This window comes from Poromitra crassiceps (genome assembly GCF_964638095.1).
Source record: "Poromitra crassiceps genome assembly, chromosome: 14".
NCBI lineage: Eukaryota > Metazoa > Chordata > Actinopteri > Beryciformes > Melamphaidae > Poromitra > Poromitra crassiceps.
Window position 1 is genome coordinate 25,906,308 of NC_139633.1, and position 16,227 is coordinate 25,922,534.

The following is a 16,227-nucleotide window of genomic DNA, read 5'->3' on the forward strand; positions in this document are numbered from 1 at the left end:
AGGGAGCGCAGGTTGGATGGTTTTGCCAGTCGAAGCTCTCGGGACGTCTACTAGTAGACACACAGGAAGTGAAGAAGAATGAGTAACGCCTGTCACACCGTGTCATGAATGGGGCTTGACAATTGTGACGCTCAATTAGTTAGACAGTTAGACAGTGTCGGCGGAAGACAAAATCTAGGCCATCTGAACTCTTAACAGTACGTTTTCTTGACACCGTCAAGAGAGATAAGGCATTCTGTCAAACCTCTGAACAACAAGCACTCCCCTAAATAATGCAACATGTTTCGTTTATGTATCTGAAACGCTTTCTGTTTTATTCTTGAATCTTAAAATATTCAGAGACAATAAACCATTCGTCTCCCTGCGGCTTGATTTAGCCATGCTGCAGTGATGAGCACAGGCCACTAGGGGGCACTGTGCATCCTTGAAACAACACGTGTGTGTGTGTGTGTGTGTGTGTGTGTGTGTGTGTGTGTGTGTGTGTGTGTGTGTGTGTGTGTGTGTGTGTGTGTGTGTGTGTGTGTGTGTGTGTGTGTGTGTGTGTGCGTGCGTGCGTGCGTGCGTGCGTGCGTGCGCATTGTTATGGCTATATGTGTATGGGCAACATTCATATGCCTCTGTACAGAATGTAGGGGCGGGTTGCCTGATCTCATAATAACATTCCCATGATGCACCATGCAGTATGGCGCGCGAGCAGCTTTGAGAGAATTGGCACGGTGAACTGGAGGGTCAGTTGGCTTCTCACAGCGACCGCTAATATCTCCCTGGCCTCGACGCAATTTATCATGCGTTGCGACAGCATTGATAGACCTGGGCAGAATTCATATTTAAATGGGTTCAAGTGCTTGAAACGTGTTAAAGTAGTGTACTACTATTCATTTTGTTAGGTGCCTACACAATAGACCCTTTTCACGGGGGCCATTTTGTGTCGAAAAGGCAGGGTAAACAACACAGGTAAAGGTAAAGGTAAAGTCCCACTGATTGTCACACAATGTGTGAAATTTGTTCTCCGCATTTGACCCATCCCCTGGGGGAGCGGTGAGCAGCAGCGTGCGCCGCGCTCGGGAATCACATGGTGATTTAACCCCCCAATTCCAACCCTTTGATGCTGAGTGCCAAGCAGGGAGGCAATGGGTCCCATTTTTATAGTCTTTGGTATGACTCGGCCGGGGATCGAACTCACGACCTCCCAGTCTCAGGGCGGACACTCAGACCACAAGGCCACTGAGCTGGTATAAGCCAAACACTATGCAAGCCAAACACTAATGAGGGGTTTTAAACTCCCGTCTTATCGCATTTAGGCTATATGGAGATATAGTTTCCAGATGAATTAATCAAAATACATGTTCAGTAAAAGAGTTTCAGGTCGGAGCGACTCGCTTTGCGAATGGAAGTTCCGCCGCTTTCATTGACTATGTGTCTCTCCGAGTTTCTCTCATTAAAAGCAAATATATTTCCCTTGAAAGTACAGCGCAACTCCCCCCCCCTCCCAGCATGAATCCCTCAATGGAAATCACCCAAACGTCTACCTTGTTTTCCTGACTTTCTTTCAGAGTGTTTATCCCTTCTTCTCTCAGGTGGCGCGGGGTGGTATTTTGCAATTTTTATTTTATACTCTTCTTCTTCCCCCCCCCCCCCCCCCCCCCCCCCCCCCCCCCCCCCTCCATGCCAACCAAACTCCTGATGCGTCTGTAACGCTTTGCATCCTCCCTCCCAGACATCAAAGTTGCTGAGTTACCGCTGCCGCTCCTCTCTCTCCCTGCTGTGTTCATCTCGCCTCTAATTTGAGGCCTTTGTCGCACCGGGTGGAGGCGGTTCAATTCATTAGTGTTTAAATCAGTGAGGTGCTTAAAGCCTTTTGTCTGCAGAGTGCTCCTCCGCCATGATGGAACACGCTCAGTCAACCAGCTATGCTGTTGCATTAATTAGGGCTCGCCCGCTTGGTTTTCAGACCTCTATAAGATCAACAATCTTGGTTTTGTTTCCTCTTCATGCATTTAGCACTTTGGTCACACATAATCATCACGTACACAAACACTACAAGCTGCAGCTTGGGACAGCAATGATCTGAGTCATTCCTAAAATTACAGCCATTAGTCTCATTGTCGTCGTCATCCCTCTCTCCTTTTGGTTTCCGACCGCAGGTGTGACCCTATTGAGGCCATTTACAGCTGGCACTAACATGCGTTTCCTGTGATCAGATTGCAATCACATTGTGCTTGACCACATTGAAAGCACAGGTGTAAATGCCCCCAAGACACATTGAGGACGGATTGCGATCTGATCGCATTTTGTGACCACATTGAACACAAGTGTGAGGCCATTTACACCTGGCGTTATCTGCCATCAGATTGCAAATTGTAAATGGCATGTGTCCTCTCAATCCGCATACAGCAACTGTATGCGGATTGAGAGGACACCCGTTTTGGGTGATCAGATTGCAATCAGATTGCAATCTGATCACCCAAAACGCATGCTAACGCCAGCAGGTGTAAATGAAATCAGGCTAATGTGGTCAAGCACTATCCGATTGCAATCTGATCACAGAAAATGCATGTTAGTGCCAGGTGTACTGTAAATGGCTTCATTGTTTTAGTACAGGCCTTTTCTAACCACTCTTAAGGTGCGTTCACACCGACCTATTAAAGTTTGTCGCTGGCGTCGAGTTTACATACAAAGTCAATGCAAACGAGCGATTGAGCGTATATTCGCTTGGGAGAATAATCGCTGGGCGTCCGAGCGGCAGAGACAGAGCGATAGGGAGAAAATACGCTCGTCGCTCAAGATGAAATATCCCAACTCGAGCGAAAATACGCTGGCATCAGTCGCTCGCTGTTCAATGCTGATTGGCTGCCGTGTGAGAGCGAGTCAAGGATCACTCTGGCTTGGAACAAACCGCTGGTTTATTGTGTGGCAACAAACCGCATTGACAGGCTGACAGCTGACATGAAGTGAAGTCTGTACTACCGGTATGCAGCTCGCATTAGGAGCACGCTGATAGGCTTAGCTTGTAAACAATGACGGTGGCTCGTAGTGGACAAACAGCATGACATTGCGTAACGTTATATCCCCCACATGTCCGTCATTTCGTGTGCCTGTTGATGAGCGATTTAAACAGAGCGACAGAGCGATTCCAAAGGGTTGACTTGAGCGACAGAGCGAAAAATAAATATCTCGGTGTGAACACTCCTTAACAGGCCCAAGCATGAACCGTGAGCGTTGTTTGTTTCCTGTGGAAGACACAGGCAGTAAGATACTGTGGGGTTGGCAAGATCAAATAAAAATCAATTTGACTGACAAAGGGGATTCCGTTGATGGCTTTGAATCCATTTGCTGATTATATATTTTCATTATATTAGATTATTGTCTGTTTATTGGCCACAGTGGTGTCTTTTGCAGAAGTCCCCCATTGTACAGCTGTCATTATTACCTGAACAGCTGCTGTAGCAGCTTATTCTTGCTCAAATGTTGTAAAGCAGAACTGAATTGGCATATTGCAACTCGTCATTTACACCCCTCAATTAACTGTCAGATTATTTCGTGCACCTTCTCATGGCTGAAAAGTAGATCTTAACCCATTGATACGTGATGCAGCATTTGTGTGTGTATCCCTTTAAGACAGCGAACCGCGTCACGCGGTTCGCGGTCTTAAAGGGATACACACACAAATGAGGGATATACACGCAAATGCTGCATCAGGTATCAATGGGTTAACATAACGTTATCCAAGGTGCCTTACCATGAATTCATACCATTTCACAATGGATGGCCATTGATGGGAATTGGTAGGGCTGTGCAATAAAATCGATATGGCAAATATATCGCAATATTTTTTCCGCAATACTGTATCGATATTTCAGAAAAATATCGTGATATTATCGCCATATTGATTTTTTGCACAGCCGTGTGTTCAGTGACCCAATAAGAATACTTTTTATTTCAGTGCGTTCAGTAACACACTCAACACTCAGTAGTTTTGACTCAATTTGTCCACTAAGTTATCAATATAAAGTGATGTACATATTATTACACTACCTGGGTGGTGCACAGCGAGTCATATTTTCAGCTCTATTTTTCAATTTTCAGTAAATTATGTAGAGTATTGCAATATATCGCAATATGCATTGTATCACAATGTATCGTGATACAATCGTATCGTGATACGTATCGTATCGTGAGGTCCTTGCCAATACCCAGCCCTAGTAATTGGAACCCGTAAACCTGCCAGTGTTGCGGCCATCCTCAACATGCTGAGCCACAAACAATTCGTCTTGGCAACAGAACGATCGTGCACTTGCTAATTGTGTTTACCCATGGAGTTAAAGCACCACACGTGACCTTGACTGCATCTGCTTTTGGCTCAAGTCTACCAGAGAATTCCTGCTCTCCTGTGTCCAAAATATGGGGTCATTCTAGTATCCTTGGATGTTCACTTCCCCATTTCCCAAATTCCCAGCCAGCATCTACGGTAATTGGCAATTGCCCCTGTAAAAAGTCAATATGTCCTTTACAACAGTGGGTGTCTGAGATTAACCTACTTTCCTCCATTGTCTAGAAGTGTGGAGAATGGTCATATTCATTAAGACAGACAGAGATATAGCAAAATGTATAAGTTCAAGAGCAGCACATGAGTCTGGTAATTGGATTGCAATGAAACGTGGCAATTATTGAGAGGACTATCGTCTATCAAAAAGACAGGCGAGTCCCCAGATGTATAGAATTACACTCTTAAGTAGACGCCCTAATGCCACGCAAGAGGACACACACACACACACACACACACACACACACACACACACACACACACACACAAAATCCAGCAACAATAGCTGTAGCGCATCACCCAAAAAGCCGATCCGTGCATCGCATTGGCTTTACTAGAGTATTTGAGTATTTAGATGAATCTGATAAGATCTGAAATGAGGGCCGTCTGGTAAAGGCAGCACCACGGACACCTGGGTTCAAAGCCCTGGCAGCAGTACTTCCTGCTTGGTCGGACGTTCCTACAGGCACGATTGGCCGTGTGTCTGCAGGTGGGTTAAGCCGGTGGGTTATGAGTCCTATCACCGCAGCGCCTCCTCTGGTCAGTCGGGGTGCCTGTTCGGGGGGGGCGGGCGCAGGGGAACTGGAGGGAATAGCGTGATCCTCCCACGTGCTAGACGGCCTGCCCGGTGAAGCTCCTCGCTGTCGGGGGAAACGAAGCGACTGCTGACAACTGGAACGACGACGGGAGTCCAGACAATTGGGGAGAAAATGGGAGAGAAAAAAAAATCTGAAATGAACTGTCTTTCAAAAACGCTGAGCATCTTGGGAAACGGTATCAAAGAGTGTTTATTTCACAACCAACCTCTCTCTCTCTCTCTCTCTCTGATAGAGTAGCTCTACAGAGATGTCATTAGAGTCCACTATAAAAGTACGGGGTTGAAAAAAGCAACGTCCTTCATGGGAGACGAAATGGAAGCAGCGAGACGAGTGGTCCGTGGGGAACTACAGTCAGTCTAACAAACCTCTGCCTGCCCCCCCTATCGATTTTACTCTCTTATCTAAAGTTATCTCAAGTTATCTGAACTTTGGATATATATATATATATATATATTTATTTCTTTAAGTAGCTTGTTCGAGCCGAAAATGAGGCAAAACCCTCTTTGCCTCTTTGGCTGATGATATGCCAAGGTGATAATTGAACCCGCGGAGACTCGGTGTCAAAAAAAAAGAAAAAAAAACCCCAGTGTGGAAGAAAGCTGTGGGTTAGAATGAAGGTGTCTGTAATGAGGTTTGATTTGACTTGGCAGAGCCTGTCACACCTGCTGTCTGTCACCTTGTGTGACTGGGCTCATTGCAGGCTAAGCCGTCAGCGGGAGAAGTTCACTTTCAAAACTTTCCCCCAGTCAGTTTGAAAGGTTTTAATCAGTGTTTTGTTTGAAGTGTTGGGAGCTGATGCCACGGAGCAGAAGCTGCAGGGTCTCTATCGATGGAGCACCTCAGGGTGTTTAGGATCATACTGAAAGTGTGTGTCGGCGTGTGTGTGTGTGTGCGCGAGTTGTAAAATTCATATTTCGCTACCAGCCCCTCAAATCAGTATTCCCTTAGCCCGGAATAATAAGCACCGCTCAATTTAAAAAATGTACAGCTCCAATTAAAATGCCTCGCGTCAAAGCTGCTGTTCAGATGCATGTTAATAAGAAGGAATTTCAATAACGCTATTATAATAAGTGACATCGTTAAAACTATGGTCATACTGAAAGTATCAATATGTAACAGTTATTATGATAAATGATATGCATTCCCTGCAGGGAAGTTCTTCTTCCTCTCTCTCTCCCCCCTCCACAGAGAGGTCAGGGTCAGCGACAGACAGAGCAGCGTCTGTAGGGAGTCTGCGTCTCGCCTCAAGGTCACTTGAGCGGGGTGAAATGTCAAACAGCTGCTGACACCAGAGTCTGGACGGGTGTCTGGACGCGTGTCCTTTGGTCCACCCTGAAGGTCTCCCTGTACTCTGCGCTCCCCCCGGTAGCTGACACACACACACACACACACACACACACAGACACACACGCACACGCAGGTGCACAGAGTCACACACACCTAGGCGGACGTGCTCGGGCCACTTGTGAGGGCGTTCCATTGACTTTATGTTCATTCCTTAACCCGCTAACTCGAACACTAAACTAAATAAACTATAAAGACACAAACAACGGTAGTCATTTACGGTAATAATTGAGCAGGTGTGAGAACCAGGTCTAGATACTACATCACAGTTGCTTGAGTGACCACTGATGAAATCACAACTGCCTGAGTGACATCACAGTAGGGCAATCTCAAGTTGCTCGAGTGGCATCACTGATGACATCACAGTTGCTCGAGTGACATCACTGATGACATCACAATTGCTCAAGTGACATCACTGATGACATCACTTCCATCACAAATCGTGACTGGCACCACCACAGACACCACCACAGAGCCCACTTTTAAGTGCCAATTTCAACTAAGATGGTTTGGTCACTGATGAGGACACACATCTGCATCATCGGCAACACTCTTGTTGTTATAAAATCCTATTCATATAGGCTTAGCCAATAGGCTATAGTCTATAAAGTATAATAATACTGCTAAGACTTGAGACATTTTCACCAAATCTTAACATCAAATTAGTATAACTTGAAATATTCTGCGCTTTGGAACGCTCATTTCTAGCCTGCCTCATAGCTTCTCTGTTGAGCAACTGAGCAACTGTGCGTCACGGAACCCCTCCTCCTCTTGTTCTTGTCCGTTCCTTGATCCGAGTTGCTCCGACAACTTTCCTAAATGGCTCCTAAGCTACGACTGGTTGCTTAAGAGGTTTGAGATCAGATCAGAGCTGTCAGAGAGGATTCTCAGCATGTTTGACTGTTGAGCAAGTGTCATCAGGGTCCCTACAGGGATCTATCTGTGTGTGATCCCAGATTCCAAGCTCACACTGTTGCATTCCACCACCAAATGCACACATTCTCTTCTCTCTCTCCCAGTCTCACTCTGTCTCTCTGTGTGTGTGTGTCTCTCACACACACACACACATACACACACACACACACACACACACACAGACGCACGCACTCACGCACACACACAGACGCACATACACACACACACACACACACACAGACACGCACGCACGCACGCACACACACACACACACACAGACGCACGCACGCACGCACGCACACACACACACACACACACTCTCTCTCTCTCTCTCTCTCTTTCTTTCCTCTACTGGGAGATTACCCAGACTTCTCAGTGTTCTAAGCTGCTGTGTCCTGCTGGTGTGAAATGTCATTTCCTTTGGAGTGACACTCAAAGAGAGAGAGAGAGAGAGAGAGAGAGATAGGGATAGGGAGAGAGAGAGAGAGAGAGAGATAGGGAGAGAGAGACAGACAATGAAGCACATGAATCTTACCGACTGGTCCAAGGATAATTTATTAATAAAAAAAACAGTTAATAAAATCTGGAGTGGTGGGGATGGTACACGTACGTTCAGACTTACAGAGAGGAGAGAGCCACAAGGTGGAGGGGCAGAGACAGACACAAACAGAGGAGAGCTGTAAAAGGAGAACATAAAAAAGAGCATAAAGAATGATTGATTCATTGATGTGCTCGACTGCAGACATGTTTAGTTTATTCTAGTTCTTTCATTACTAAGGGACGCATGGGAGTTAGACCCCCCCTGGAAGTTAGACCCCCCCCTGGTCTGGAACACACTCAAATTCATCATAAATCACTGATGAAATTCTGATGTAACCAGTGATGTCATTCGAGCATGATGTCATCAGTGAGTGATGTCATCAGTGATGATGATGTCACCAGATGATGTCATCATTGGCTCGAGTGACATCACATCATGGATTGGTGATGTCAACAGTGATGTCACTTGAGCAGAATGAGCACTCAATGATGATGTCATCAGTGTGAGTGATGTCATCAGTGATGACGTCACGAGAAGCTGTCGTCAGGGGTGTAGGGCCAAACACTTTTTCTCCAAGGGTTTGGTTTTACAATAGTAAAATTGGGGCTCCCCCAGTTCTCCAGATAGCACTATGCACCTGGCTGTCATCATTGCTCGGGTGACATCACATCGTTAGGTAATTAGTGCAATTAATCGTCCCTAATTACCTAATTAAAAAACTCGGCTCCGTTGGCTCATTACACTTCCTGAAAGATTTAGCCCGATCGCACGTAAAATAGCATAGCTGTGGCTGAACACTGCAATTCTGCTCACTCACAGACACTTCGCATTTTCTTATTAAATTCCTCCTATCTTAAGTCTGCAGTTCTGAGTACCATTCACTTACCATGGAAAACATGAGCTATTCAATAATGACTAATTTTATGCTTGCGTCTTCTAGTCAAAGCGCTGTCAATTTACTTTCGTTTTCTCCTGAAGCATGAAATTGCCTTGAAAAAGAATGCTTTGAAGTTTGAACTATTGATGTATTCCTTCTTTGCTATGGGGCACGCTTTGAATTATTATTATTATATGCAGACAGCAGCATTAGTAATCACAGTAACGGGCATATTTTGAGGCTGTAATGAGACGTGTTTTTGTAGCATTTTCTTATAGCATGCTGTGCTATATCATTCATATTTCGTGTTGATGCAGTGAATAATAATAACACATTTCCCCTGGCTGTGTTGTAGGACTTTGAGAGGTGAAGCAGTATAATACGTAACCACACATACTACTATGTTTGTCAATGCCAGTATTATGTACCGGTACTCATTACATTATTATTATTATTATATATATATTTTTTTTTATTTCGCTCTGGGAGAGAAGCCATCCCCACCTCTAAAATGCTTCTCTCCAAATGGTTGGTTGTTACAGAGAAAAGGGCTTATGCTTATAATGTCTTATAATAATGCCTTACAATGGGGTAACTGTTACCTGTGTGTCGCCCCCTCCAGGATATCCTGAGCAACCTGGACCCTCTGGGGACTGGAGAGCTGGATGATGACGACCTCATGCTGGATGTGGACTTGTCAGAGGATGGCTCACATGGTCAGCACACACACGCACACGCGCGTACACACACACACACACACACACACGCACACGCACACGCACACGCATGCACACGCATGCACACACACACGACACGATTTCACGATTTCAGACGGACATGCCCGTCTTTATTGTCACACGATTACAATCAACACATGCACGGAGGGCCACAACACACACATGCTGACGGTGGCCGGTGAAATTTGTCCTCTGCATTTAACCCATCCTGGCTTTGTCCTTTCCTCCGGAGGGCAGGCCAGGAGCAGTGGTCGCTCTCTCGTACAGCGCCCGGGGACCGACTTCGGATGTTGTCGTCACTGGTCGGATGATGATGACGATCTGATCTTCTGCATGTTTTTAATGGGGGGGGGGGGTTATATACGGAGGAACCCCCCTGGGGGAGCACGGGGAGAACATGCAAACTCCACACAGACAGAAAGGCCCTTACGACGAGATACCCCACCTGGGCAGTAGGCACTGAAGATATGGGGGGGAACACAACCACAGCGCCCACAGTGTCCCAGGCGAGAATCGAACTCAGGACCTTCCGACTGCGAGGCGACAGCTCTACCACTGAGCCACCATGCACACGCATGCACACACACACACTCGTGCACACACACAGACACACACACATGCATGCACACACAGACACACAGTCACTCAAGGACACACAGATGAAACGCACACACACACACGCACGCACACACACACACACACACACAGACACACAGATGAAACGCACACACACACACACACACACACACACACACGCGCACACACACACACACGCACACACACACACACACACACACCCACACACACACACATTAAATACTTTATGTAAATGCAGTTATCCTACACAGGATTCAAATATATGAGGTTATTCCATGGCCCTGGCAAATGGTTCATTCTCATTGGCTGGAGGTTGTCCATTATTTCTGTATAGTCGGACTCCTCTAGCCATTGATCATAATTGTAAATGAATGCATTAGCTAGCTTTGAGCATTCCATTTCCAGCAATGGCCTTCAATGGCATATCATCATGGCTTGAATAAATGGAATTTCTGCCTTGCCTCCGGTGGATGTTCGCCTCTGCAGCATCCATTAAAAACCTTGTAATAAATGGACACCCTTGTTGTGTGTTTATGCGGCGCTGCTCTTTTAACGTTTGGTTACTGATGATGAGTTATTACCTCACACGTCCATCACTGTCACACAGCTGACTTTGAGTGACAGCCAGGCAGCTGAGTCGGAGGCGTCTTGAACCAGTGAACACAACCACAGTGTACTTTGCATATGTGGGCTTAGTTTGCGCAGAGATGACGTCTGATTTCCTTGACAACAGTAGTTATGGCGGCGTAATGATTGGTTCAATAGCTTCCCATTATGTATTTGATTTGATTTCAGGTACATACATTACCGGTACATCAAAATCAGAATCGCTTGTATTATTACCACAGTAGGTAATCAGATTACTTATGAGGAATTTGACTTAGTGTAAGTATGCAGCGTAGCGGTCACATCAATAGTCTTGATTGTTGACCTCTCCTGTTAGAAAATGTCATGAATTCTGGGAAGTGAATTTTCCCTTATCCGTGCTGGATCCAGCCTTCTCAAAGCATCATTCATGGGTGACATATTTTATCCACTGATTGAATGTGGAGTCTGTCAGTCTGCTGGGCCGTCATCACTGTGGAGTCTCTCAGTCTGCTGGGCCGTCATCACTGGACCACAAACACGCCCCCCTTTCTGACCACAACATCAAAAAGCAAGAGGGCGCACATATGTCCACATGCACATCATCATCTATCTTCTATCTACTATAAGTTCAGTGATGATGTCATCAGTGACGATGTCATGTTCCAGACCAGGGGGGCCTAACTCCCAGGGGGGTGCCCACGGGTTCATTATTAGTATATATATTTATATATATATATATATAGTAAAAGGGAGCAAGTGGGCTCTGTCTGTTTGTTTGTTTGTTTAAATTTTTGTCCCAAATTCTTTCTGGCCACAACTATAGCTATGCCGTTTTACGTGCGATCGGCCTGAAACTTTCAGGAAGTGTAAAGAGCACCCGTGCGCGTGACCTGTCGGAGTCAGAATTTTTATTAGGTAATTGCCCTAATTACCTAATGATGTGATTTCCCTCGAGTCATGATGTCATCAGTGATGTCATCAGTGATGATGTCATCAGTGACCACGCAGCAGCTGAGCTGCAGGCGAGGCCGAAGTTGAGCAATAATTGTGCACTGAGTGATGTCACTTCTAACGAAGACTAAGAAAGCTGATCATATCACTCCAGTTCTTAAGTCCTTACACTGGTTGCCAGTGTGTCAGAGAATAGATTGAAGATACTGTTATTAGTCTATAAATCACTTAATGGCCTAGGCCCAAAATACATAGCTGAATTGCTCCCACGCTACGAACCGTCTAGAACTCTTAGGTCAACAGGGTCCAGCTTATTAACTGTCCCTAGGATCAAATCAAATCACGGGAAGGCTGCATTTACCCACTATGCTTCTGCTAGCTGGAACAAATTGCCTGAAGACCTCAGATCTGCCCCAACCTTACTTACTTTTAAAAATAGACTAAAGACTTTTATGTTTACCGTCGCTTTTAACTGCTGACAGCTACTATGCAAACCCAATGAGTCCTCTATAAGTTTTAGCTCTTTCTGCAACTGCCGCGCCTGTTGCTTATTGCACTTTTTATACTTTTTTTTTTTTTTTTTTAAGTTTTGTTGTGATGCTTTTAAATGTCCATTTTATTTCTTCTTTTCGTTTATTTTCCTGTGTGCTTAATGAAGTTGCTTAATGCACTTTTTATACTCTTTTTTTTTTAAGTTTTGTTGTGATGCTTTTAAATGTCCGTTTTACTCTCTTCTTTTCTTTTCTTTTCCTGTCAACCATTTTATGTGAAGCACTTTGAATTGCCTCTGTGTATGAAATGTGCTCTACAAATAAACTTGACTTGACTTGACTCGAGCATTCCATTATGTGATCAGTGATGGTCACTCGAGCAATTGTGATGTCATTGGCATGCGCCGCGCATGCCAATAGAGCAGGCGAGGCCGCGCAGCAGCCGATCTGCGGGGAAGATGTGCACACAAATATATGCATGAGGACGGGCACAAAAACACACACATATACATATACATATACATATACTTATACCATGGTCTGGGTGAATACTCGATTCTGATTGGCTGCAGGGTGGCCATTAAAAAGTGATAATGTACACCCTGGCTTCGCCTCGGACGGTTCACGCCTCCGCGTCGTCCCTTAAAAAGTGATAATGGACACCTCGTCGGGCATTAACCCTTACATATACATATATACACATACACATACATTACTGAGGCAGCTGCACTTCAGCCACTGATGTTAGTCTGTTCTGCCTGTGTAAACAACAGTGACCTCCTTGTTTTCCTGATGAGGAAAGCAGTAGCATGAGTGTGACAGAGAGAGAGAGAGAGAGAGAGAGAGAGAGAGAGAGAGGTCAGAGAGAAAGGGAGAAGGGGGTGAGAGAGAGAGAGAGAGAGGAATGTTCACTCCCAAGGAATGTGAATTTGAATTGGTGTCCCTCCCTACTCCTTTTTTGGGAAGTGGTCATATTTATAGCTCTGTATGTCATGCAGAGAGAGAGAGAGAGGCAGGGAGAGAGATGCAGAGAGAGAGTCAGGCAGCGAGAGGCAGCGAGAGAGAGAGAGAGAGGCAGGGAGAGAGAGTCAGGCAGCGAGAGGCAGGGGGAGAGAGAGAGAGAGAGAGAGGCAGGGAGAGAGAGTCAGGCAGCGAGAGGCAGGGGGAGAGAGAGAGAGAGAGAGAGAGAGAGAGAGAGGCAGGGAGAGAGAGAGATGGGCAGAGAGACAGACCGATAGAGTGACAGTGAGAAAGGGGCCAGCCTCTGCCCACAGGGCAGGACCAGAGAAATTGGAGAGGGGAGTTTTGACTTTTGTGCTTAGTTTCAGGCCCTCCCTTCTTCTCTTGGTTCCTCCTTCCTTCTGTCCTATAACAGCCGACACCTTGCCAGCAAACAGGACGTAAAAATAATGAAAGACATCCAGCTGCCGGGTCCTGTGACAACACAGAGGCCCCTAGCTTCTCTCCCTTGTCTGCCAGCTGGTGACTTCCTAGCTTGGCCACACACCGTCCCTTCATCTCCTCTCTCTCTTCAGCCTCCAGTCCCTTCATCTCCTCTCTCTCCAGCCTCCAGTCCCTTCATCTCCTCTCTCTCTCCAGCCTCCAGTCCCTTCATCTCCTCTCTCTTCAGCCTCCAGTCCCTTCATCTCCTCTCTCTCTCCAGCCTCCAGTCCCTTCATCTCCTCTCTCTCTCTCTCCAGCCTCCAGTCCCTTCATCTCATCTCTCTCTCTCTCCAGCCTCCAGTCCCTTCATCTCCTCTCTCGTCAGCCTCCAGTCCCTTCATCTCCTCTCTCTCCAGCCTCCAGTCCCTTCATTTCCTCTCTCTCCAGCCTCCAGTCCCTTCAGCTCCTCTCTCTCTCTCTCTCTCTCTCTCTCTCTCCAGCCTCCAGTCCCTTCAGCTCCTCTCTCTCTCCAGCCTCCAGTCACTTCATCTCCTCTCTCTCTCCAGCCTCCAGTCACTTCATCTCCTCTCTCTCTCTCTTCAGCCTCCAGTCCCTTTAGCTCCTCTCTCTCTCCAGCCTCCAGTCCCTTCATCTCCTCTCTCTCCAGCCTCCAGTCCCTTCATCTCCTCTCTCTCTCTCTCTCCAGCCTCCAGTCCCGTCATCTCCTCTCTCTCCAGCCTCCAGTCCCTTCATCTCCTCTCTCTCTCCAGCCTCCAGTCCCTTCAGCTCCTCTCTCTCTCCAGCCTCCAGTCCCTTCAGCTCCTCTCTCTCTCCAGCCTCCAGTCCCTTCATCTTCTCTCTCTCTCCAGCTTCCAGTCCCTTCAGCTCCTCTCTCTCTCCAGCCTCCAGTCCCTTCAGCTCCTCTCCAGCCTCCAGTCCCTTTATCTCCTCTCTCTCCAGCCTCCAGTCCCTTCATCTCCTCTCTCTCTCCAGCCTCCAGTCCCTTCAGCTCCTCTCTCTCCAGCCTCCAGTCCCTTCATCTCCTCTCTCTCTCCAGCCTCCAGTCCCTTCAGCTCCTCCCTCCAGTCCCTTCAGCTCCTCTCTCTCTCCAGCCTCCAGTCCCTTCATCTCCTCTCTCTCTCCAGCCTCCAGTCCCTTCAGATCCTCTCTCTCCAGCCTCCCGTCCCTTCAGCTCCTCAGTCTCTCCAGCCTCCAGTCCCTTCAGCTCCTCTCAGTCTCTCCAGCCTCCAGTCCCTTCAGCTCCTCTCTCTCTCCAGCCTCCAGTCCCTTCATCTTCTCTCTCTCTCTCCAGCCTCCAGTCCCTTCAGCTCCTCTCTCTCTCCAGCCTCCAGTCCCTTCATCTTCTCTCTCTCAAGCCTCCAGTCCCTTCATCTCCTCTCTCCAGCCTCCAGTCCCTTCATCTTCTCTCTCTCAAGCCTCCAGTCCCTTCATCTCCTCTCTCCAGCCTCCAGTCCCTTCATCTTCTCTCTCTCAAGCCTCCAGTCCCTTCATCTCCTCTCTCCAGCCTCCAGTCCCTTCATCTCCTCTCTCCAGCCTCCAGTCCCTTCATCTCCTCTCTCTCTCCAGCCTCCAGTCCCTTCAGCTCCTCTCTCTCTCCAGCCTCCAGTCCATTCAGCTCATCTCTCTCTCCAGCCTCCTGTCCCTTCATCTCCTCTCTCTCTCTCCAGCCTCCAGTCCCTTCAGCTCCTCTCTCTCTCCAGCCTCCAGTCCCTTCAGCTCCTCTCTCTCTCCAGCCTCCAGTCCATTCAGCTCCTCTCTCTCTCCAGCCTCCAGTCCCTTCAGCTCCTCTCTCTCCAGCCTCCAGTCCCTTCAGCTCCTCTCTCTCTCTCCAGCCTCCAGTCCCTCCAGCTCCTCTCTCTCTCCAGCCTCCAGTCCCTTCAGCTCCTCTCTCTCTCCAGCCTCCAGTCACTTCATCTCCTCTCTCTCTCTCCAGCCTCCAGTCCCTTCATCTCCTCTCTCTCTCCAGCCTCCAGTCACTTCATCTCCTCTCTCTCTCTCCAGCCTCCAGTCCCTTCATCTCCTCTCTCTCTCCAGCCTCCAGCCCCTTCAGCTCCTATCTCTCTCCAGCCTCCAGTCACTTCATCTCCTCTCTCTCTCTCCAGCCTCCAGTCCCTTCATCTCCTCTCTCTCTCTCTCTCCAGCCTCCAGTCCCTTCAGCTCCTCTCTCTCCAGCCTCCAGTCCATTCAGCTCCTCTCTCTCTCCAGCCTCCAGTCCCTTCATCTCCTCTCTCTCTCCAGCCTCCAGTCCATTCAGCTCCTCTCTCTCCAGCCTCCAGTCCATTCAGCTCCTCTCTCTCTCCAGCCTCCAGTCCCTTCAGCTCCTCTCTCTCCAGCCTCCAGTCCCTTCAGCTCCTCTCTCTCCAGCCTCCAGTCCCTTCAGCTCCTCTCTCTCCAGCCTCCAGTCCCTTCAGCTCCTCTCTCTCTCCAGCCTCCAGTCCCTTCAGCTCCTCTCTCTCCAGCCTCCAGTCCCTTCATCTCCTCTCTCTCTCCAGCCTCCAGTTCCTAGGGAGTTCCCAGAAAAACAGGCCTGTCAACAAAGCCCTGTCCGGGCAGAAGGGGTGGGAGCTCCCTCTGGCCCTTTAACTGCTCACCAGCTGACAGCACAACGAGTCATTTCTCTCCCCCTCTCTCTCTCTTTCT

At 47.7% G+C, this 16,227-nt stretch overlaps 1 protein-coding gene across 1 annotated transcript in view; it reads left to right on the forward strand.

Moving 5' to 3' along the window:
• Positions 1-16,227, forward strand: part of ccser2a (coiled-coil serine-rich protein 2a) — a gene marked incomplete at both ends in the record, with an annotated part of 65,644 nt that overhangs the window by 7,996 nt on the left and 41,421 nt on the right. Inside the window, one exon of the mRNA XM_083650693.1 lies at positions 9,442-9,535. Within this exon, the coding sequence (XP_083506819.1) occupies positions 9,442-9,535 (94 nt within the window). The remainder of the gene's footprint in view (positions 1-9,441; positions 9,536-16,227) is intronic.